We start from the raw sequence: 23,219 nt of genomic DNA, 5'->3' as shown, positions 1-23,219 counted from the left end.
GTGTTTGCCCCTGAGGAAGTGTTTATTTCAATATGATGTACCCACAAAGTTTCCATCCTTAAAACCATCACTAAAATAGCACCTGAGACCATATAGATCTAAACAGACATACTCTATCATCGGAACACACAACAAAATAACCAAACTATAGCATAAAAAAGGCAACCATATAATATGACATATCGTCAACATCAAGTGTATGTGCAAGACAGAAAACAGTGACAAATAGATTTGAAAAAAGTGCATGGCTAGATAGGCCCGTCAGTGTCTCTTCATGATGGCTTTAGGTTCCTTTCTATGTACCTCATCTCTTGTCACTGAGCAGGGCTAGTATATGCAGTGACCACAGGCTTTAAGAAAGAAAACATGATTAAACAACAATGAAAGCATTCTCAGATTAAGCATAGCAGCTGAACTGTAAATACATTGTGTGTGCGATCAAATAGCTTCAGTGAAGTGTACGAGAGCATGCGAGTATGGAACATGCATCTGGCCAAACCATTTGGCATGTGTTCAAATTCTCATGCTCTTGAAATGAACTCTTACCATGCTGGGTGCTGCAGGGGAGCAGAAGCGTAGCAGCTTGCAGCTGTAGATAGTCAGGGTGACAGAGATGCCGAGGAGAGTTGCGTGCACGAGGAACCACTCGACATAGAATGGATACACAGAATTCTGGGTAGGTGTGGGCGATAGCAGACACAGAAACAGAGTTTGAGGTATGAGTGAATGACGCTACCATACTGTTGCTACGTTTACTTTTCTAACCATCCACAGCACTATTTGTATTGTGTTTTAATATTAATGTGTTCCATCAACAACCTTCCAACCTTTGCTTGACACATACAGATGTTCTGATTGCTACCAACTACTAAGTCTCTGAGCTGTACAAGACAATAGTTTCCCCAGAGCTTCCCCAAATCTTTTCACTGTGAGATTCAGCTGAAGTAGTTGATCTCGGGACAGATACATTATATAGGCCTTATATACAGTATACTGTATAGTCTGTGTTCTAACGCTATTTCTATGGGACTCACCATCAGCTTGTCGCATGTGATGTGATGATGTGTGTTGTTGTAATCAGTGAAAAGCCAGCAGTCTGGCACTAAGTGGGTGTCAGACAGCTTTCCTCCTACGACGACCACGTTGAACATGGCCATAAGGCAGGTAGCCAGCTGTGTCCCCAGACACGCCTTCAACTGAAAGGACGAGGAAAATGAGACAATAMATGTTTTTGTCTTCCAGATATAATGCAATGGGTAATCTCAGTTCGAAAATATAATGATTTAGGGTTGTCACAGATCTGTTTGTGCTCTCTTGCCAACTGACTGTAGAAGTAGGCAAAACAGCACAAACAGATCTGGGTTCAGACTATGATGACTCACTGTGGGAACATGAAGACTCTGTGCTGCTATGGCCACACTTCCCGCCACTATCGCCTACAGAGAGCACAGCACAGTTAGCTGAAAATCACCCATTTCATGTCAAGATKCAGTAAGGAAAAACAAGAACAAATCATAACTTTCTTCACTTGTTCAATAATAGCATGAATTTATTTACCATACTAATAAACCTAATAAGCGGCCAAGGACATGCATAGATACGTATCCTACTCACAGACAGGGAGCCTATCGCTCTGGTTACTTCTTCATTTCTCTGATCCAATCGGTTGGCGACACTGACATAAACTGAGTTGAGCACAAACACACCCAAAGTGATCTGAGAGACCTATGATGAGGAAATATCCACAAAGTCAAGATTCCTACAGAATACATGCAGTAGGAAGAACAGATTTATGGTTGCATTTTAACGTTATTAAATCAAGTGAAGTAATTGAGAACCAATTAACAATGGAATACAARATCAGTCGTTTAGTAAAATAGCCTTATTCTGAAGGGAATTGATGAGAATTTAGTTGTTTCTTAGATTTCGCCTCCGCAAAAATAGACTCACACACCCCCAGTGCTTTGGGCTGGAACTCCTGGTAGGTCTTGCGGGTCGGGGTCTCGGTCTCAGCACCTGGAAAGTCGTGGTCCAGAAATGTAACATCGAAGAGGGAACCTCTTTCTTCATTCATGTCGCCGGCAGGTTGTGAATTGTCGGGTGAGTCCGCAATAACCCCAGTTTCAGCAACAACTTCGGCGGGATAGAGGATGGAAAACCATATGCCAATGTGGAAAACAGACCCCTAACTGTTTTAGCCTATACATAACCATAACTGTTCTAGGCAATAGGCCAAGGTAGGCATCCAGAATTGGACAAAAATAAACCAAGTTATTTCTTAGGGTTAGTTTTCGTTTGTTTGGAAATGACATTTGTAGACCACATTGTCCGGACATTTTGAAGGAATTATGCAGCCTAGTAGGTTGAATTAAACTAAACAAATGCAAGACGAAAACAATTTACCTTCCATTTCCACAGAGTTGCTGCAAAGATATCCTACAGCCTATTTAATAAACAGCCTACGTTTTGTATTTGAATGTAGCACATAAAATMAGATGAGTAAACGCCCAGTAAAGTTTTATTTTCCATAATGTCTGCCCTCTAGTGAGAGAAATTTGATCCTACATTCCCGAAGTTGTGGCATAGGCACATATGCTAACCATTTTTCCGAAATTGTATTCCATAATCATGCATCTCATTACTAGAATCGCAGTATGTTTCGAGTCGCACATTAATCAATCAATCAAATTCATTTATAAYGCCCTTTTTACATCAGCCGATGTAAACAAGTGCTATACAGAAACCCAGCCTAAAACCCCAAACAGCAAGCAATTCAGATGTAGAAACACCGTGGCTAATTTGGACATTTGGAAATATAACAGAACATAAAAAGTTAACTCAAAACAATTTATTTTAAAAATAACACTTTTTTTTATTACAAAAAGAAACACAATATTACTCTTAGCAGTCAGAAATGACATAGACTGTACAGCCATATACAATATTTCAGTCAATGGGAAAAAAAGACATGTTTCCGCTGGTTGATTAGTTATTATTATAACTATAAACTTTATAACTTTATCAACTCAGCTAAAAAAGAAACGTCCTCTCACAGTCAACTGTGTTTATTTTCAGCAAACTTAACATGTGTAAATATTTGTGTGAACATAACAAGATTCAACAACTGAGACATAAACTGAACAAGTTCCACAGACATGTGACTAACAAAAATGGAATAATGTGTCCCTGAACAAAGGMGGGGTCAAAATCAAAAGTAACAGTCAGTATCTGGTGACCATCAGCTGCATTAAGTACTGTCCAGCGACGGTGGGTTTGTGCCCATAGGCGACGTTGTTGCCGGTGATGTCTGGTGAGGACCTGCCTTARAACAGGCCTACAAGCCCTAAGTCCAGCCTCTCTCAGCCTATTGCGGACAGTCTGAGCACTGCTGGAGGGATTGTGCGTTCCTGGTGTAACTTGGCCAGTTGTTGTTGCCATCCTGTACCTGTCCCGCAGGTGTGATGTTCGGATGTACTGATCCTGTGCAGGTGTTGTTACACATGGTCTGCCACTGCGAGGACGATCAGCTGTCCATCCTGTCTCCCTGTAGCGCTGTCTTAGGCGTTTCACAGTACMGACATTGCAATTTATTGCCCTGACCACATATGCAGTCCTCATGCCTCCTTGCAGCATGCCTAAGCCACGTTCACGCAGATGAGCAGGGACCCTGGGCATCTTTCTTTTGGTGTTTTTCAGAGTCAGTAGAAAGGCCTCTATAGGGTCATAAGTTTTCACAACTGTGACCTTAATTGCCTACCGTCTGTAAGCTGTTAGTGTCTTAACGACCGTTTCAGAGGTGCATGTTCATTAATTGTTTATGGTTCAATGAAGAAGCATGGGAAACGGTGTTTAAACCCTTTACAATGAAGATCTGTGAAGTTTTGGGGATTTTTACGAATTATCTTTGAAAGACAGGGTCCTGAAAAAGGGACGTTTCTTTTTCTGCTGAGTTTATTACTGTATATTTCTTAATTGCTGAGCAGGAGGAACTTGGACTGTGATCACCCGATGAAAGAGGGAAATCACAGGCTCAAATAAAAAGTTATAATCAGCATGTTATAATAACATAGACCTACAGTAACTTCTAATGCAGATCTATTTGGTATCTGGTCAAATAGTTGATTTTAAACTATTAGAATATAGGCCAGTCAGCTCAGACACACCATAGGCCTAGTATTTGTGGGCCTGCAGTCAAAACTAAAACTTCGACCTGGTCGAGTCTGTTGTTTAAACTCCAACCAAACTTTTATTTTCCATGAATGCTAGTGTCTATTCTTTATGTTATATTTCTGTTGACACTGACCATTCTGGCAGCTGGGCAGCAACAGTAGACCACKTTGCAGCAGTAGGCAGCCAGTGTGACAGAGATAGCAAAGAGAGCAGCCTGTATCAGGACCTGTGAGAAGCCCCTGACTGCAGCGTGCAGTTCGGGGCCGGGCTCAATGTGGGTGGAGTCAAACGTCGGGGCTGGGCTCAATGTGGGTGGAGTCAAATGCGTTTAACCCGAACCCTTCCCGTCTCCTTCAAGGTCACCCAAGTTGAGGTAAACGTCGAAGGTATCAACATCAACGAAAGCAAATCTTAATCGAACCTACATGGATAAAAATATAAACCATGGAAGTGAGACTGTCATTATGCATAATGTACTTTGTAATATTCATGTTATACCAGTGCAGTGGTATATTTTTATATGACCAACTACCGCACCCATTTGCACGTGAGCTAGCTAATTGCTCACAATGAGGGAATCTTATTTGGACAAATTTGCCTACTTGAGCAGTAAGCCTAGGTTTAAATGTACAGTTTATGCAATCGATTTGATCGTTGATTTTCTGTGTTTCTTCAATGTATGCCTTGTTGTGTTTGGCTGGCTCTAAATGTGTATCGTTGATGCCATTCCCTTAGTTACACATAGCGAGTCTACACAGCCTACACATAGTATATACAATAATGACACTAGTTAAACACAGGGCCCCTCAGGGGTGTGTGCTCAGTCACCTCCTGTACTTCCTCATCACTCACGACTGCGTGGCCGCGCACAACTCCAACATCATCATTAAGTTTGCCGACGGCATGACGTGGTAGAACTGATTATAGACAACCTATAGGGAGAAGGTCAGAGACCTGGCAGTGTGGTGCCAGGACAACAACCTCTGCCTCAATGTGAGCAAGACAAAGGAACTTATCATGGACTACAGGAAACGGAGGGCTGAACACGCCCCCTTCACATTGACGGGTCTGTAGTAGAGCGGCACTAAGGCCCTATCCTGTTCCAAACACAGTCGTTAAGAGGTCACGACAACACCTCTTCCCCTCAGGATGCTGAGAAGATTTGCCATGGACCCTCAAATCCTCAAAAAGTTATTCAGCTGAACCATTGAGAGCATCTTGACTGGCTACATCATCCTTGGTATGGCAACTGCTCGGCATTCGACCGCAAGGTGCTACAGAGGGTAGTGCGTACGGCCCAGTACATCACTGGGTTCYAACTCCCTGCCATCCAGGACCTCTATTCCAGGTGATGTCAGAGGAAGGCCCTGTCACATGAGTTGACGCTGGAGAGACGAAGCAGGTACGGGGAGTAAAACATTTAATATATAACGGACATGGAACGAGACAGGAACAGCGTCAGCAAACTAATACAAAGACAAAAAACAATTAATGCAGCAGCTGGGAACAGAGCAAGGGAACTGACAAATATAGGGGAGGAAATAAACAGGTGATGAATGAGTCCAGGTGAGTCCAATATCGCTGATGCGCGTGACGAGGGAAGGCATGTGTGCGTGATGCAGGGCAACCTAGCGCCCTTAAGCACCAGGGGGAGGGAATAGCGGGAGCAGACGTGACAGTACCTCCCCCTCTTGGGACACCACATGGCGTCCCACCTGGGCGAACCGGCCGAAACTTGGGCGCTGGGCAAGCCAGTTGAGGTGTGGAAGCCCGACGAACCGGCAGGAGCGTGAGAGCCTGGCGAGCCGGCTGAAGCATGGGAGCCTGACGATCCAGCTGAGGCAAGACACCTGTCGATCCCGCTGCAGAAAGGGAGCCCGATGATCCGGTGGAGCGTGACGTGGAATGGGAAGCCGCTGAGCCAACTGAGGCAAAGAAACCTCTCGAGCCAGCCAGGGCGTGAAAGCCCGACAGGCTGGCTTAGGCACCCCCGGTTCCATCGGCGGCGGAAACCACCCCAACCTCAACAACAAAACAAAAGACAAAAAACTTCTGGACCGGCTGGGCGAACAAGAACTGACGATCCGGCTGAGGCCCGACGTGGGATGGGCGCCATCCGAGCCAACCGGGGAAAGGAAACCTCTCGAGCAAGCTAGGGCGTGMAAGCCCGACSAGCTGGCTAGGCACCCCCGGTTCCATCGGCGGCGACCCAGAGCCGATGTCACAATACCAACCGGAGCTTTCACTCCAACCCCAATTGTAACTAACCTGATTCAGCTTGTCAACCAGTTTACTGATAGGATCAGATGCGCTCGATTAGGGTTGGAGGGAAATTCTACAGGACTGTAGTTCTCCAGGAACAGTGTTGAAGAGCCCTGCCCTAGAAATTTTCAAAGACTCTATCCACCCAAGTCATAGAGTGTTTTCTCTGCTACCGCACTGCAAGAGGTACCGGAGTGCCAAGTCTGTGAACAAAAGGCACCTGAACAGCTTCTACCCCCAAGCCATAAGACTGCTGAACAGTTAAGCAAATGGCTACCCGGACAATTTATATTGACCCCATTTGATATTTATTTATCTTAATTGTTTTGCACYAACTCCCTTGCACTGGCTTTATGCACACTCAATACCCATACACTCACGCATACTACAATGACACTCCAACACACACACACACACACTACATACGCTCACACACACACATGCATATTGACACCACACACATTCACACACACTGCTGCTACTCTGTTTATTATATATCCTGATTGCTTAGTCACTTTTACCCCTACCCACATGATCATACTGTATTACCTCATTTACCTCGTGCTCCTGCACATTGACTCGGTACTGGTACTCACTGTATATAGCCTCGTTATTGTTTTTATTGTGTTACTATTTCCTTTTTTATTTAGCAAATATTTGTCTTACTTTTTACATCTGCACTGTTGGTAATGGGCTCATAACTAAGCWTTTCACAGTAAAGTCTACACCTGTTGTATTTGGCGCATGTGACCGATACAATTTGATTTTAATATGATTGCTTTTGGGGTTTCCTGTCACATTGAATATCTTGTTTTGAAAGATGTACTTTGTTGAAGCACCTTTGGCAGCGATTACAGCCTCAAGTCTTCTCGGGTATGATGCTACAAGCTTGGCACCTTTATTTGGGGAGTTTCTCCCATTCTTCTCTGCAGATCCTCTCAAGCTGTCAGGATGCACAGCTATTTTCAGGTCTCTCCAGAGATGTTTGATCAGGTTCAAAACCGGGCTCTGACTGCGCCACTCAAGGACATTCAGAGACTTGTCCCGAAGCCACTCCTGCATTGTCTTGGCTGTGTGCTTAGGGTCGTTGTCCTGTTGGAAGGTGAACCACCCCAGTCTGAGGTGCTGAGCGCTCAGGAGCAGGTTTTCATCAAGGATCTCTCTGTACTTTGCTCCATTCATCTTTTCCTCGATCCTGTCTAGTGTCCCAGTCCCTGCCACTGAAAAACATCTCCACAGATGCTGCCACCACCATGCTTCACCGTAGGGATGGTGCCAGGTTTCCTCCAGACGTGACACTTGGCACGTCTGGAGTGAACAACTATTTTACCGGTCGAACAAAAAAGTATGATAAAAAAACAATGGTGTTAAAAATACTTAATGGTTTACTTCCCCGGGAAAAGTTCATAATAATAAAGGCGGCCTTTATTTTATTCACAGCCAATCCAAACGCTGGAAATAAGAATGGCCCATCCCCCTGTCAAGTAAAACGCGAAAACGCTGTGCACTGCCATAAAAGGAATACATGCGCATGCGCACGGTGTGCAGTTGTTTGAAGTGAACTGACCAGTGAATATAGTAAGCAACAATACTGGCGCAAGAAAACCATACTAAATGCATTATCTCAAATCTATTTACAAGTTTTCTTGATTGTCTCAATGCATCGGTGGAACAATGTTAGGTCATCACTATCCAAACGTGGAAAAGTCACAACTGGTCAGCTATGTGGAGGATTATTTGGAATGTGTTGAGTCCATGCCTTTGGATATACAAAGAAACGTCTCTCTGCTGCGAGAAATTGACTCAAAGTATCAAGGTATGGTTTTTCCTCTCGTTGTTTTAGTGTTTATATTTGCGAGTTTGACGATAAAATTACAAAAACTGGGTGTGCTGGATTGACAAATTCCCGATCCACTTTAGCTAACYTTAATGTTCCACACACTAGCTAGCATTGAAAGCAAGTGTTTTGTGTGCAGAAATATAGATAGTTTAGTGTTTCGAATACGATGTATGCCTTCAATTTGTTATCCTCAACATGTCCCGGTGTCAGGTCCGAGTTGGCTTGATATAGCTACAGAGGATCAGCCATTTTGACAAGAGGGGTGTTGTGGCGTTTGACGGCTTTCTTTCGAGTTGGTAAACCTGTTATCTGCATTCGTTTTGTTTATTTTACAAGGGATGTTGACTTATTGTTGATAGMGTTGCCTACTAGCAAATATAAAAATCGTAGTATAACAGTAACGTTAACTGTTAACAGAAAGAAAAAAACAAATGGTCGTTGTTGCAATCCGCTCTAATGCTGGTGATGATAAATGTGCCATGTACGAGAATTTTGCCAGTATTTGTGCCYCGTTCCAAACAACTGGGAACTCGGTGATTTCCGAAACCAGTGCGTTAAAGACAACTGGGAATTGGGGGGGCTCGGACTGGGATTTTTCTTTAAGCATCTCGCATCGGGCCACTTTCTAGAATTTAGACTGGCTAAACCTGGCTATTTGTACTATTTCTCTATAAAAATCGGATTAAAAARTTAACCACACTGCAAACCTTTTATGCCTATGGTAATCCCTGCCCAGTAGTGCCATACGAAGGTTGGGTTGGCAACAATAGCTAGCTACTTCCCTCGCTGTAACGTTGACACAACTAGGTGGGGGTGGAGGACACTGTACCGTTGTCCCCCAAGCAAACTAGCAGCATCCTTCTTTGGTGGTGGTTTTTCGGCAGTTGGCATCCAATGTTGGTGCATTACTACCACCTACTGTGCTGGAGTGTGGGCCAGAGACAGCGCTAGCAGCCTCAGCGCTAGCAGTMGGTACGGCATGTAGTAACCACAGTGTGCAGATGGACATTATTGCCTGTTCAGGCGGAAAGTTTTGTCACTTCCTGAATCGGGTATTAGAACTCCCCGCCCACCTGTGGGGAAAACAACCTGTGGTAACCTAGTTTACCCAATTGGCTAGCAGCAAACACTTTACCTTTTTCAAACCTAATTTTATTGTCTGCTTGTTTTAGTCAATGACACAACTAGATTTAAGTACATGTCTTAAGATTTATTTTCAACATTGCTTGCTCCTGAGTGTTCTCACTACTTAGAAAAACATATTTTAGGGCTTCCCTCATGCCGCTTTTCATGCCACGTGAGTGCTAGCTAGCTTCTGACGTAACATTAAGCTAGCCAAGACAAGCAACAACACACATTGATTATACAGCGACAAGTAGTGAGTGGTGTTAAACGGACTATACTAAACAAGTTAAATGTATTGCCTGTGATTAAATGTGTTCAACASACATAGCTACCTCCTTGGATTCCCTACATTTCCCACTCTCCCATGCCGAATAGTCTGAAGCCACAGGACTCTTCTCGCTGGCTCTGTTTCCTTATGTGGGAGCATTGTGAATTGTAGGTTGGGATTTTTTGCCATTGTACAACAAACACAGCAGCTTTTCGGCATGTTTTGTTATTTCTGTATAACTAAACATTGACAACAAAGTTGGCTCTTTTACAGCAGGAGTCAATGTCAAAGAATATTGGTTTCCCCCAATTTGTGTGTGTGGTCGAGGGGAATTCCATATGACGTGAGTCGGTCGRTCAATAAAACGCCACAATACGGTGCCGTGCATTCGATTTGGCTGCTGTGGGGCAAGGAGATCCCCAGCTCCACTAAAACCATTGACAACTACGTGCCGTTTTCAAGGGATTGTTAAATCAGCAGTAGAAACAATAAAAAACCAGCCTCCGCACACCTTGTTTGTTAAAAAGCTAAGGGATGGGGCTGGAGAAATGTAATCACTATCAAATTCATAGACGGCTATGGATGCCAGGATTGACCATCCCTGATATCACAATTATAGTTTTAACCATCTTTTGAGGCTAAGTCATTTTTAAGTTAGGGACTGTGCTATTTGTGATGAGGGGTACCTGGAGAAAATCGGACTTCTGAAATAAAAACAGATGGCCTTCCCTAGAGTAAAATACATTTTTACCCGACCCTCKCTGAACGCTTGAAAAAAGACAAGTGACCCTCCCATATACCCAAAATAATAATAAAAAAAATAGCAGAGAACATCCCTACCGTTTATCCTCACTCCTAGGACAGACCAGCCTTGGCAAAGAAGGTTGCAGAGTCGCTGACCACCGCGGACAATGGTAGGGGTGAAAAGATATTCARGCAGTGTTTTTATTATAATGGATATCTTATTTGCGTTCCGAGAATAATTCGCCTTTTTATAAACGCATTTCATGCAATTCTGCGTCGTTTTACATGACTGGAGACAAGCAGAAKATTTGTTTAATACCACAACAGAGCATGACATTGAATGTGTGCATGCTGCAGCCATGGAGATGTTTTGTTTTCTATACATGCTATTGTTAACAAAATAGGTTAGTCTAAGTTTGGGACAGTCCTGAAGTTTTCTATCAGCTGTAAAAGTTGAGCTCAACAGAACCAGTCACATCTGAAGTATCTGATCATCAATGAAATCGAGAAAAGCTATTTCTTTAACACAGCAGCCGCATATCATCAGGTAGACCTATATGCACTTGTAACTTTTTATTTATTTGGGAAACTGTCTTTTTCTACTTTATTCCATGARATTGTTGTTACAAAATAGATTTGTGTTGACTGATTGGTGCATTGGAATATAATAACATCTGCTAGGCTAAATTTAACAAACAGCGCATGATCCTCAAACCAAAGACTGGCCAAACTCGAGTTTCTAAAAGTGAATTCAAAGGCACTGTATAGCCTAATAAGGCATTTTTTGTTTCATTCATTTATTTTWATTTTATATAGCCTAAAATGGTTATTTTATAGGCATGTTGTTGAACTGCTGTTAATGCTGAGCGCTCCTGCCAGCCTGTAGCATGTCACAAATGCTTCACAATTGATTTCCTAAATACATTTTTGTTTCTCCTTAGGCTTGCTCTTGAGTGATTTGGAGTTAGTATTTTGTTCAATAGCCTGTTYAAATGTCAAACATCAATTGATAGTGGCAGAATCACACATTAGTTTCCAAGCAAAGTTTTTTTTTTAATGGTCTCCTTGGCTGTAGAATGTTGTAGCACAGCATCTGAATGTCATAGACTAACCAAAGATATCCCATATGCATAGTCTTTTCCCGGCATTTTACAGCTTGTTTCTAGTATAAAGCGTTGTTATAGATCGCTTTATATAATCAGGTCCATATTTTTTTTCTTCTCAAATACTAAGCTAAAAAAAAAGGGGTAGGTCTATGCTTTTAGTCATTTTCTTTTTTATAAATAGCCACAATACCCTCACCCCCTCAATTCAAGCCCTCGTTTTAACTTAACACACCAAGCACTTCATTGACACTGAGATATATAAGGAGTGCATGGTGACTGAAGGAATTGGCTGACAAAATCAATGGATAGTACACTCTAATTTTGTCAAACATGTAGTCCTACCTCTTATTGAATAGGAAGAAATGGGCTCCAACACACAAACACTTGTTCTAGGTAGCATTAAGTCAAATTAAAATGTAAACTGTTTAAATTAATTGGGCCTTCTCAAATTAGTCTACTTTCAAAACCCATGCGCTGTTCATCTCTGCAGCTGCCGCTTCATAGTAATTTAAATTCAATTTTTTTTTGTCACCGAATACAGCAGACATTACAGTGAAATGCATACTTACAAMCCCTTAACAAACAATGCAGTTTTTAAGAAAGATAAGTCTTAAAGTTAGGGATGCATGATATATCGGTAAGCATATCCGAATTGGCCGATATTAGCTAAAAAATGTTGGCATCATGTCTAATGTCTGGCCCAATGTCTAGTTTAACGCCGATGTGCAAAACCGATGTCAAAGCTGACGTACATAACGTACAAAAGTTTGGGGTCACTGAGAAATGTTCTTATTTTTGAACGAAAAGCACTTTTTTTTTTGTCCATTTAAAATAACATAATTGATCAGAAATACAGTGTAGACATTGTTCATGTTGTAAATTACTATTGTAGCTGGAAATGGCAGATTTTTAAAAATGGAATATTCACATAGGCATACAGAAGCCCATTATCAGAAATCATCACTCCTGTGTTCCAATGGCACTTTGTTTTCGCTAATACAAGTTTATCATTTTAAAAGGCTAATTGATCATTAGCAAACCCTTTTGCCATTGTTAGGACAGCTGAAAAGGGGGGTGGGGTGGTCAATCCAAATAGTCTGGGTAGCCATTTCACTAGATGTTCAGGAGTCTTATGGCTTGGGGTTAGAAGCTTTTTAGAAGCCTCTTGGACCTAGACTTGGCGCTGCGGTCAGAGGCTGAGCAGTTGCCATACCAGGCAGTGATGCAACCAGTCAGGATGCTCTCGATGGTGCAGCTGTAGAACCTTTTGAGGATCTGAGGACCCATGCAAAATATTTTCAGTCTCCTGAGGGGGAATAGGTTTTGTCGTGCCATCTTCACGACTGTCATGGTGTGCTTGGACCATGTTACTTTGTTGGTGATGTGGACACCAAGGAACTTGAAGCTCTCAACCTGCTCCACTACAGCCCCGTCGACGAGAATTGAGCTTGCTCGGTCCACTTTTTCCTGTAGTCCACAATCATCTCCTTTGTCTTGATCACGTTGAGGGAGAGGTTGTTGTCCTGGCACCACACGGCCAGGACTCTGACCTCCTACCTATAGGCTGTCTCGTTGTTGTTCGTGATCAGGCCTACRACTGTTYTGTCGTTGGCAAATTTTAATGATGGTGTTGGAGTCGTGTCTGGCCGTGCAGTCATGAGTGAACAGGGAGTACAGGAGGGGGCTGAGCACGCACCCCTGTTTTGAGGATCAGCGTGGCAGATGTGTTGTTACCTACCCTTACCACCTGGGGAGTGGCCCGTCATGAAGTCCAGGTTCCAGTTGCAGAGGGAGGTGTTTAGTCTCAGGGTTCTTCGCTTATTGATGAGCTTTGAGGGCACTATGGTGTTGAACGCTGAGCTGTAGTCAATGAATAGCATTCTCACATAGGTGTTCTTTTTTATCTAGGTGGGAAAGGGCAGTGTGGAGTGCAATAGAGACTGCATCATCTGTGGATCTGTTGGGGCGGAATGCAAATTGGAGTGGGTCTAGGGTTTCTGGGATGATGCTGATGTGAGCAATGACAAGCCTTTCAAAGTACTTCATGGCTACAGATGTGAGAGCTATGGGTTGGTAGTCATTTAGGCAGATTACCTTAGTGTTCTTGGGCACAGGCACTATGTCCGGTCTGCTTAAAACATGTTGGTATTACAYACTAGGACACGGAGAGTTAGAAAATGTCAGTGAAGACACTTGGTAGTTGGTCAGCYCATGCTCGCAGTACACGTCCTGGTAATCTGCCTGCCCCGGCGGTCTTGTGAATGTTGACCTGTCTAATGGTCTTATAGCATTTGTGCGTTCGATTACAGGCTCAATGTCCAGAAACTAGAAAAGAAATAAAGAAATGGCGATAAAATAAATGCCTTACRTTRTGAAGATCTTCTTCTGTTGGCACTCAAAGGTCCCAGCTACATCACAAATGGTCCTTTTGTTCGATAAAGTTCTTTATGTCCCCAAAAACTCAGTTTAGCTGGCGCGCTTTATTCAATAATCCACCGGTTTCCCACCTTCAAAATGCATACAAAATGAATCGCAAAAGTTACCTATAAACTTCTCCAAACAAGTCAAACAACGTTTATAATCAAACCTCAGGTACCCTAATACGTAAATAAACAATCAAAATTTAAGACGGAGAATTGTTATTGTCTTTACCGGAGATAAACAACAAAGTACATGCTCTCATCCACACGTGTGGAAACACTACAGCCAAATGGGAGCCACTAAAACAAGCCTGAAACTTTCTAAAGACTGTTGACATCTAGTGGAAGCCCTAGGAACTGCAATCTGGGAGGTTTTCCCATCATATTAAAAATGACAGCCATTGAAATCAGTGGTGGGCTGAATTTTTTTCTCTCTCTTTTTTCTGTATGGTTTGTCCTCGGGTTTTTGCCTGCCATATCAGTTCTGTTATACTCGCAGACATTATTTTAACAGCTTTAGAAACTTTAGAGTTTTCTATCCAAATATACCAATTATATGCATATCCTAGCTTCTGGGCCTGAGTAACAGGCAGTTTACTTTGGGCACGCTTGTCATCCAGATGTCGAAATACTGACCCCTAGGCCAAAGAGGTTAAAACCGCATTCCAGCCAGTGTCTATTCCACAAGTTACCACCTGCTAAATCTAACGTTAAAATGCCTATTTACTCTGTTCTATCTGACTGTGCAATCCACTGTCTCATCAGCCAAGCAATTTACGAACTTGACCATTATAAAAAGCATCAAGACATTCTCACATTTCTTTTGTATAAACCTCGTCTGTCTCTCCAACATTTACAACATTGTTTCAGTATTCAAATTCGATCTCCAGCAGTCACATAGTAATGAATGTGTAAGGACAAGACAGGCAGGCAGGCAGCGTTTCTCAGCAAGTCGAAATCATGAATCAGCTGGCATAATTTTTATATATAAGAAATGTCATTGAAAAAATGTCAAACGAAACAAGGTGCAGCTAGTTTGCAGTCTTTCCAGCTTCAGTTGGGTTGATTGTGTTAGCTGTGTTGTTGGCTAGCTCCTCTGAACAACAGTGCCCTGACGAGTGAGCAAATTTTATATGCCAAGCGAAATTGTGCCACATTAGCTCATTGTTATGGATGTATCCAAATGTCGCTAGAAAAGTTTATGCAAACGCAGCTACTTTTCTGTTATTCTGGCTGCACATTTTGACATGACTAAGTTTGCTGGCTAGCTAGCAAACAAGGGATAAGCACGTTGCCAGCCAGTATGGCAATGGAACATTTAGAACGAATGACTGCATCCATAGATGCAAAGCAAAAAGACTGAACGACTGTGTCGCGTCTCTACCAATCGATAGAACAAATGACCAGCTGACTTGGATAGAAACCCTACATTTGTGTCGAGACTATGGTTGCAAAGGGTCGGAAACTTTCCAGTAAATTTCCTGCATTTTTATAGAAATTTTTCATGGGAAGTTAATCCTGGAAATTTTGGGAATTTTTGCTTAAATTCATCAAAGTTAGCTTATAACAGGGAACCTTTTTAGGTCTTTAGGTCTTGTGGCATATTTTGGTTAAACTATCCCCAATTCAATGGAATTGCAACCCTCTGCATGCAACAGTGCATTCTTCCATTACGTATACAGCTGATTCTCAAGATCTTGCACACTAATGAGATTCTATTGAGCCCACACTACTACACTGTCTGAGCCTAGGACTACATGCTTTCTGGTAAGTTTTGATTACAATACTGGGTGGGGTGAATATTTTATGTGACATGATAAAAAAATTGTTTTTAAATAGTAGCCTACAGCAAAGTGTGTTTTAAATCATTTCTAACTCAGCAATTTCTGCTAGTTAGTTGTTGCTACCATGTGGGTTTTAGCTTGCTTGAGCCTGCTAACTAAGGAGTGTTAATTCACCTGTTTCCATACATGTTTCATTTTAAAACATTTCTTACAAAGGAATTGTATAACTGCTTAACCATTTATCTGTACGTGGAATTGTATTTTATTTATTTTTTTACATTTTATTCATAATCTTTACAGGATAGTGCCACGGGCATCATCTGATGTGTGGAGACATTTCACTGCAGCTAATGTAGAAGGAAAAGCTGTGTACATAGGAAAATACTGTGCCAAATCATATGTGAAGAATGCAACAAAGATGCAGAATCATCTGGCCAAGAGCATGAAGTTCCCTCGGCGCTCACAACAGGCAACCTCGGACAAAAGTCCCTCTACTTCTATTCGAGGTGAAAATGATGACTCGGCACATAATCAATAGGTACAGCTCATGGTCCTCCTGGAATCAGAAGTTGTTTTGAATCAATGGAGGAACATAGTCAGAGAAATGTTGAATGTCTTGCTCGAGCTGTGTATGCAACTGGTTCACCTCAGATGCTCACAGGCAACGTGTATTGGAAGAGATTTCTGAATGGTCTTTGCCCAGCATTCACTGCTCCAACCAGACATGCTTTATCTAATCATTTGCTGGATGCAGAGTTCAACAGAGTTCAAGTGAAGGCCAAGCAAATCATAGAGAAAACATACTGTATTGCAATCATCTCTGATGGGTGGTCGAATGTTCGTGGGCAAGGAATAATTAACTATCTCCACCCCTCAACCAGTATTCTACAAGAGCACAGACACGAGGGACAACAGACACACGGTCTCTACATTGCAGATGAGCTGAAGACCGTCATCAATGACCTTCTCCCCTCTGCTTCCATCAGAAAACCATGAATCACAATGTTGTTCATTTGGACAATTTGTCTTTTTCACTTGTACATGTCCACACTCACCGAAAATGACATTCGGTAGCTACTAGCTATGCTTCTATAAGCTGGATTTACCTGTCTTTGGAATTTAATAATTTTTTCGCTTGTATGTGATTTCGCAATTACTTGCTCCCAGAGTTTGCAGTAGCTATTTTATACATGCATAAAATGGTGCTCACCAAATTTCTCATCCATTTTTCCCCTGTTCCTACCAGCGTCCTTAACCTCTCTGGGATAGCGGGACGCTTGCGTCCCAACAGCCTGTTAAAATGTAGAGCGCCAGATTCAAAATAAAAATCTATAAAATTATATTAAATTACACATATAAGTTACCAAATTAAAGCGTACACTCGTGTGAATCCAAGCCAACAATGTCAGATTACAAAAAAGGCTTTTCGGCGAAAGCATAAGATGCTTTATCTGGATAGATGACAAAGGGCTACACTCTCTTTGTTGACAAATTCAACATGCCGGCGCAACTAAAAACGCACATAAAAATATAAAACATGCATTACCTTTGACGAGATCTTTTGTTGGCACTCCAATATGTCCCATAAACATCACAAATGGTCCTTTAGTTCGATTAATTCCGTCCATATAATCCAAATTGTCCATTTATTTGCGCCGTTGTACCAGAAAAAAACAGCGTTCAATTTGCGCAAAATCACGACAAAATATCTAAAAAATTACCTCTAAACTTTGCCAAAACATTTCAAAGTACTTTTGTAATACAACTTAAGGTATTTGTAAACGTTAATAATCGATCAAATTGAGGACGGGTCAATCTGTTTTCAATAAAGGAGATCAACAAACTCACGGTACTTTTCAAGTCTTGCGCAACAATAAAAAAAACAACAAGACGTCACTCCACTTCCTGGTGTTTTTCTTCATCATTGTTAAAAAGAATAACTTCAACCTATTTCCATACACTGGCGACATCCAGTGGAAGCAGTAGGAACTGCGAGGTAGTGATTAGAATTCTGGCTTGCCCATAATAACTCATTGAACAGACAGTTCCTTAAAAAAAAAAAGGTTAGTCCTCAGGGTTTTGACTGCTATATAAGTTCTGTTATACTTACAGATATGATTCAAACAGTTTTAGACACTTCAGAGTGTTTTCTATCCAAATCTACTAATAATATGCATATCTTATATTCATTCTGGGGATAGAGATAGAACGAAGTTGAAATTGGGCACGCTATTTTTCCCTAAGTGAAAAATCTGCACCCTATCCTCAAGAAGGTAACCTGTCTGGCTCCGGGGTTCCGCTAGCGGAACTCCCCCACATTCCACTGAAAAGCAGAGCGCGAAATTCAAAAAAACTTTCACACTACGTAATACAGCAAATGAAAGATACACCTGTGAATCCCCAACATGTCCGATTTTTTAAGTGTTTTACAGCGAAAACACCACAGTATATTTATGTTAGCTCACCACCAAATACAAAAAGCACAGACATTTCTTCACAGCACAGTAGCATGCACAAAACCAACCTAACTAACCAAGAACCAACCAAACAACACAAGAAACAACTTCATCAGATGACAGTCTTATAACATGTTACACAATAAATCTATGTTTTGTTCGAAAAATGTGCATATTTGACTATAAATCAGTTTTACATTGTCAGCTCCCATCACAGCTACCGTCAAAAATAGCACAGAAGCAGCCAGAGTAATTATAGAGACCAACGTGGAATACCTAAATACTCATCATAAAACATTTCTGAAAAATGCATGGTGTACAGCAAATGAAAGACAAGCATCTTGTGAATCCAGCCAATATTTCAACTTTTTTAAGTGTTTTACAGCGAAAACACAATATAGCATTATATTAGCTTACCACAATAGCCAGAAACACAAGCCATTTACCAGCAGCAAAAGTTAGCGATCGTAACAAACCAGCAAAAGATATATAATTTTTGACTAACCTTGATAAGCTTCATCAGATGACAGTCCTATAACATCAGGTTATACATACACTTATGTTTTGTTCGAAAATGTGCATATTTAGAGCTGAAATCAGTGGTTATACATTGTGCTAACGTAGCATATTTTTCCCAGAATGTGCGGATATTTTTCTAAAACTCACCTATTCTGACCAAATAACTATTCATAAATGACAAAAAAATACATGTTGTATAGGAAATGATAGATACACTAGTTCTTAATGCAATCGCCGTGTTAGAATTCTAAAAATAACTTCATTACGACATCCAGCTTACGTTATAGCGAGAGCGTGCCCAAAATCTGGGGGCTACCTAATAGTACACATGTTCGACAGATATATGAAATAGCATCATAAAATGGGTCCTACTTTTGATGATCTTCCATCAGAATGTTGTACAAGGGGTCCTTTGTCGGGAACAATCGTTGTCTGGTTTTAGAATGGCCTTTTTCCCTCGCGAATTAGCAAGCAAAACTAGCCAAGTGGCGCTAAGCTGTCCATCTTCACCAAACGCAAAGAACGCAAAACACGTCTAACGTCCCGAAAAAAATTCAATAATCTAATAAAACTATATTGAAAAAACATACTTTACGATGATATCTTCACATTTATCAAATAAAATCAAAGCCYGAGATATAAGACGTCTATAACGATTGCTTTTCAGAAGCCAATACTGGTGACCTTTATGCGCTTCCTGAACAAACGAATTCTGGGGTCATGTCATTCCAAGCTGTCTCTTTTGACCATAGAAAGAGATTGAGACCCCATTTCACCTCTCACAGCCTATTGACATCTAGTGGAAGGCGTATGAAGTGCATGTATAGTCACAAATCTTAAGCAAAATTATAGGGAGGCCCTGGAACAGAGCCTCGATTTGAGATTTTTCACTTTCTGACAGGAAGTATGCTGCAAAATAAGTTCTGTTTTACTCACAGATATAATTCAAACGGTTTTAGAAACTTGAGAGTGTTTTCTATCCAATAGTAATAATAATATGCATATTGTACGAGCAAGAATAGAGTACGAGGCCGTTTAAATTGGGCACGATTTTCCCCCAAAGTGTAAATAGCGCCCTCTGTCCTCAACAGGTTTTAATGAGCACTTACATTTTCCCTGCCCACTGACTGACGTTGTCAGATATTATTTAATCCCTCATGATTATTCTACTCAGTAACTAAACAAATGCAGGCGACGCCCATCCTAACAACTATTTTCTCATTCTGTGTGCTTTGCAGAGGTCCTGAAGGAGGTTGACGATGTCTACGAGCGTTACCAGGGCGAGCAGGATGCGGCACAGCGTAAGAGGCTTCAGATTCAGCTGCAGCGGGCCCTCATCAGTAGCCAGGAGCTCGGCGACGAGAAGATCCATGTGGTTACCCAGATGACCGAGCTGGTAGAGAACCGTTCCCGCCAGATGGACTCCCTCTGCCTCCAGGAGCCCAGCGAGACCAGTGAGCGGGTTGTCCCCGAGCGGCGCTCCAGTTCTGTTCAGGAGGCGGCGGTGTCCACCCCTGCTGAACGTTCCTCGGCCCGCCGGCCGAGACGCCAGCGCAACAGTGAGAGCCGTGACTCCAACCACGCCTCGGGTAACGTAGCGGTGATGGACGACCCGGCGGATGAGCTGCCCCTGCAGCCGCGGGAGAAAAGGTCCAAGTCMGCCAAGAAGAAGAAGCGCAAGGCSAAACAGGAGCGCGACGCCTCGCCCGTGGAGTTCACCATCGACCCCAACGAGCCCACCTACTGCCTGTGCGAGCAGGTGTCATACGGCGAGATGATCGGCTGCGATAACGACGCGTGCCCCATCGAGTGGTTCCACTTCTCCTGCGTGGGGCTCACCTACAAGCCCAAGGGGAAGTGGTTCTGTCCCAAGTGCAGAGGGGACAACGAAAAGACTATGGACAAAAACCTGGACAAGAACAAAAAGGACCGGAGGTCCAGGTAGTAGTTACAAGTCCTCCGTCCGTTGTCCCTTTCCTCTCGGAACATTGTTGAACTGAGGGTTGAGTTTATCAAAGTGATTCATTCAAGGGATGACGAAATGTCAAGTTCTGAGAGCAATCGGAACACTATTTCCAGCAGCGCTTACTCTGAGTAAAGGACTTGACCAATACTGAACTGGTGCTGTTACAATACTGGTGACTCACACTGAAGCCTAAATGTTGTTTTGCGAAGTCCGATGTTGACTGTAAGGATCCTCAACCTAAGCTGCCATCTTCTGTCTGTATCGTGTGTTACTTAACTTCCGTTCTAACAAGTGTATTGAGTAACTCGAGAAGCAAATTTTGGCTTACTAGCCCATTTGGAAATGTTGATTTGATGTAATGTATCCAAATGAATGATGTCCTTTTTGTAAAAATTAATACATTATGTTTGGCCCATTTTTCTTAGTTGAGTAAGCTTTTCATTTCTTATGTGTTAAAATAAGTCTTCCAAATCAGCGCGTCTCTATTCATGAATCACTGTACCAGACGGGGCTAAATAGATTGTGCAATGTTTTATTTTGTATGGCTGACAGAGGGTTAGTTTGCGCTGTTTTTGTGTTCCACTGAGTTGGGATTTCACACATTTTACGTTATTTTACGATTTCCCAACTGTCATTTCAATTGACCATCCACAGGTGCAGCACTCCAGCGAAAAAGTGATGGTCTGTCTGGAATGGGATTTCATATTTGTGGAGACGMTCTACGTATTCTGTCAAATGTGTAATCCCCCCCCCATTTCTGTATATCCATTAAAACAAAGTTATACCGGCGAGAGGGGAACCAATTTATTACTTTTATATCGGTTTCATTACACACGCAATAACATCTGCTAAATAAGTGTATGCGACCAATAAAATTTGACTTGAATCCTTTTCTTGAAATATACATTTTACCTTCCATTCTTCTGCTTATCAGGTCATATTGTTAAACTGAAGAAGTGTTTCACTCAGTCAAGATATTTCCAAATACTCATAAATAACATGAGTATCACATAAATAAAGTTTCCAAAAACAAACTCCACTCCTACATGCGTCTCTGACTGTCCTATTTGTCTTCATKCTCGCTACTACTGGACCCTCTGAACAAGTAGTCCTCCCTGGTTACTGTGGTGATCCCCTGTGATTGTGATGTCAGCCTAAGGGCAGGGCTGAGGTCCAGCAGTAGGGTCAGACACTGGACGTGGGTATCAGGAAAGAGAACAGACGGGATGTTGCAGGCCTCCAGGTCCTATAGCAGGGGTGCCCAACCAGTCGATCGTGATCTACTGGTCGATCGCGGAGTGCTTGCCAGTCGATTGTGAGATTATACTTCTACTAAAATTCAGCCACACAAATCGATGCCTCTAATCTCTTTATTTTAACGTTCAGTCTTCCATTAACAATTTCTGAAAAGTCACATGATTTACATAAAATATGACCAGTCCCTGCCTAGTTAGTGCGGTCAAATGCTGCCATGCCAGGCAGGTAGCTAGCTAACCTGGTAGCCAGATTTGTTCTTAAGTTGTTCGGTCGACAATAGCAATGAGTGAAGGGAAGGATACAAAAAAGGAATGTGAGGATAATTTTTTTTCATGTCGAACTCAAAATGTGTATGCCTCATCTGCCATAATAGCATCGATATCCCAAKGAAAAGTAACGACATTTTAAAACCACACACAAAAGATTGTCCGGCAAAGACTGAATTATGAAGAAAGGTACAACAACTAAAAAAATAAACTGGCAGCGCAGCAGTCAATTTTCACAAGGCCTGTGACCAAAGGGAAGGCGGCAACCATAGCATCTTATTGTGTGAGTCGCGTTCTTGCTAAGCATAAAAAGCTGTTCAAAGATGGAGAGATAACCAAGGAAGCATTTATTGAGGCTGCAGACTCGCTGTTTGAGGATTTTAAGAATAAGACTGAAATTATGGCTGCCACCCATGACATTCAGTTGTCCAGAAATTCGGTGACCAGAAGATGTGAGGGAATAGCGGAGAACCTCGAGGATCAACTGACGAAGGATATTGACAACTGCGAGTGTTATGGGGCGGCAGGTAGCCAAGTGGTAGCCTAGAGCGTTGGACTAGTAACCGAAAGGTTGCAAGATCAAATCCCCGAGCTGACAAGGTAAAAAGCTGGTTCTGCCCCTGAACTAGGCCGTCATTGAAAATAAGAATTTGTTCTTAACTGACCCTCCAGTTTGACAAGTCCACAGATATGGTAGATGTGGCACAGTTATGCATTTTCATCAGAATGGTATTTGACATGAGTACAAAGGAGGAACAACTGCCATTTTGCCACTGAAAGGACATACAAGGGGCGAAGATATTTTTCAATATTTTATGGAGTTTGCTAACAAATTCCAACTGCCCTACTGTAAGCTTGTCTCCATTACTACCAATGGGGCACCCGCTATGGTAGGCCGCATTAGTGGGTTCGTTACATTGTGCAAACGAGATTATTATTTCCCGAAGTTTAAGTTATTATTGCGTAATTCATCAGGAAGATGTTAAACATGAAAGAGGTGATGGATGTTGCGATGAAGATTGTGTGTTCTATTCGA

The 23,219-nt window shown here is 42.2% G+C and overlaps 2 protein-coding genes across 3 annotated transcripts; one reads left to right on the top strand and one right to left on the bottom strand.

Moving 5' to 3' along the window:
- Window positions 1-3: 3 nt before the first annotated feature.
- On the bottom strand, window positions 4-2,528 carry LOC111960078 (uncharacterized). The gene is made up of 7 exons (XM_023981983.2): window positions 2,404-2,528; window positions 1,955-2,133; window positions 1,615-1,725; window positions 1,383-1,436; window positions 1,035-1,196; window positions 547-672; window positions 4-350 (listed from the first exon to the last, which is right to left on the bottom strand). Exons 1-7 carry the CDS (start codon window positions 2,408-2,410, stop codon window positions 315-317), a joined length of 675 nt encoding a protein of 224 aa, XP_023837751.1. The 5' UTR covers window positions 2,411-2,528; the 3' UTR covers window positions 4-314.
- Window positions 2,017-21,562, top strand: LOC111960076 (inhibitor of growth protein 2). 2 transcript variants are annotated; one of them, XM_023981981.2, is made up of 2 exons: window positions 2,017-2,100; window positions 19,933-21,562. In XM_023981981.2, exons 1-2 carry the CDS (start codon window positions 2,073-2,075, stop codon window positions 20,637-20,639), a joined length of 735 nt encoding a protein of 244 aa, XP_023837749.1. In that variant the 5' UTR covers window positions 2,017-2,072; the 3' UTR covers window positions 20,640-21,562. The 2 variants fall into 2 exon arrangements, with proteins under 2 accessions (XP_023837749.1, XP_023837748.1); XM_023981980.3 differs by lacking the exon at window positions 2,017-2,100 and adding an exon at window positions 7,958-8,248.
- Window positions 21,563-23,219: the final 1,657 nt, after the last annotated feature.

The sequence above is a fragment of the Salvelinus sp. IW2-2015 genome, linkage group LG37, assembly GCF_002910315.2.
Source record: "Salvelinus sp. IW2-2015 linkage group LG37, ASM291031v2, whole genome shotgun sequence".
Classification (NCBI taxonomy): Eukaryota; Metazoa; Chordata; class Actinopteri; order Salmoniformes; family Salmonidae; genus Salvelinus; species Salvelinus sp. IW2-2015.
Note: the sequence above shows the minus strand (reverse complement) of the source record. Positions and strands in the feature narration are given on the sequence as shown.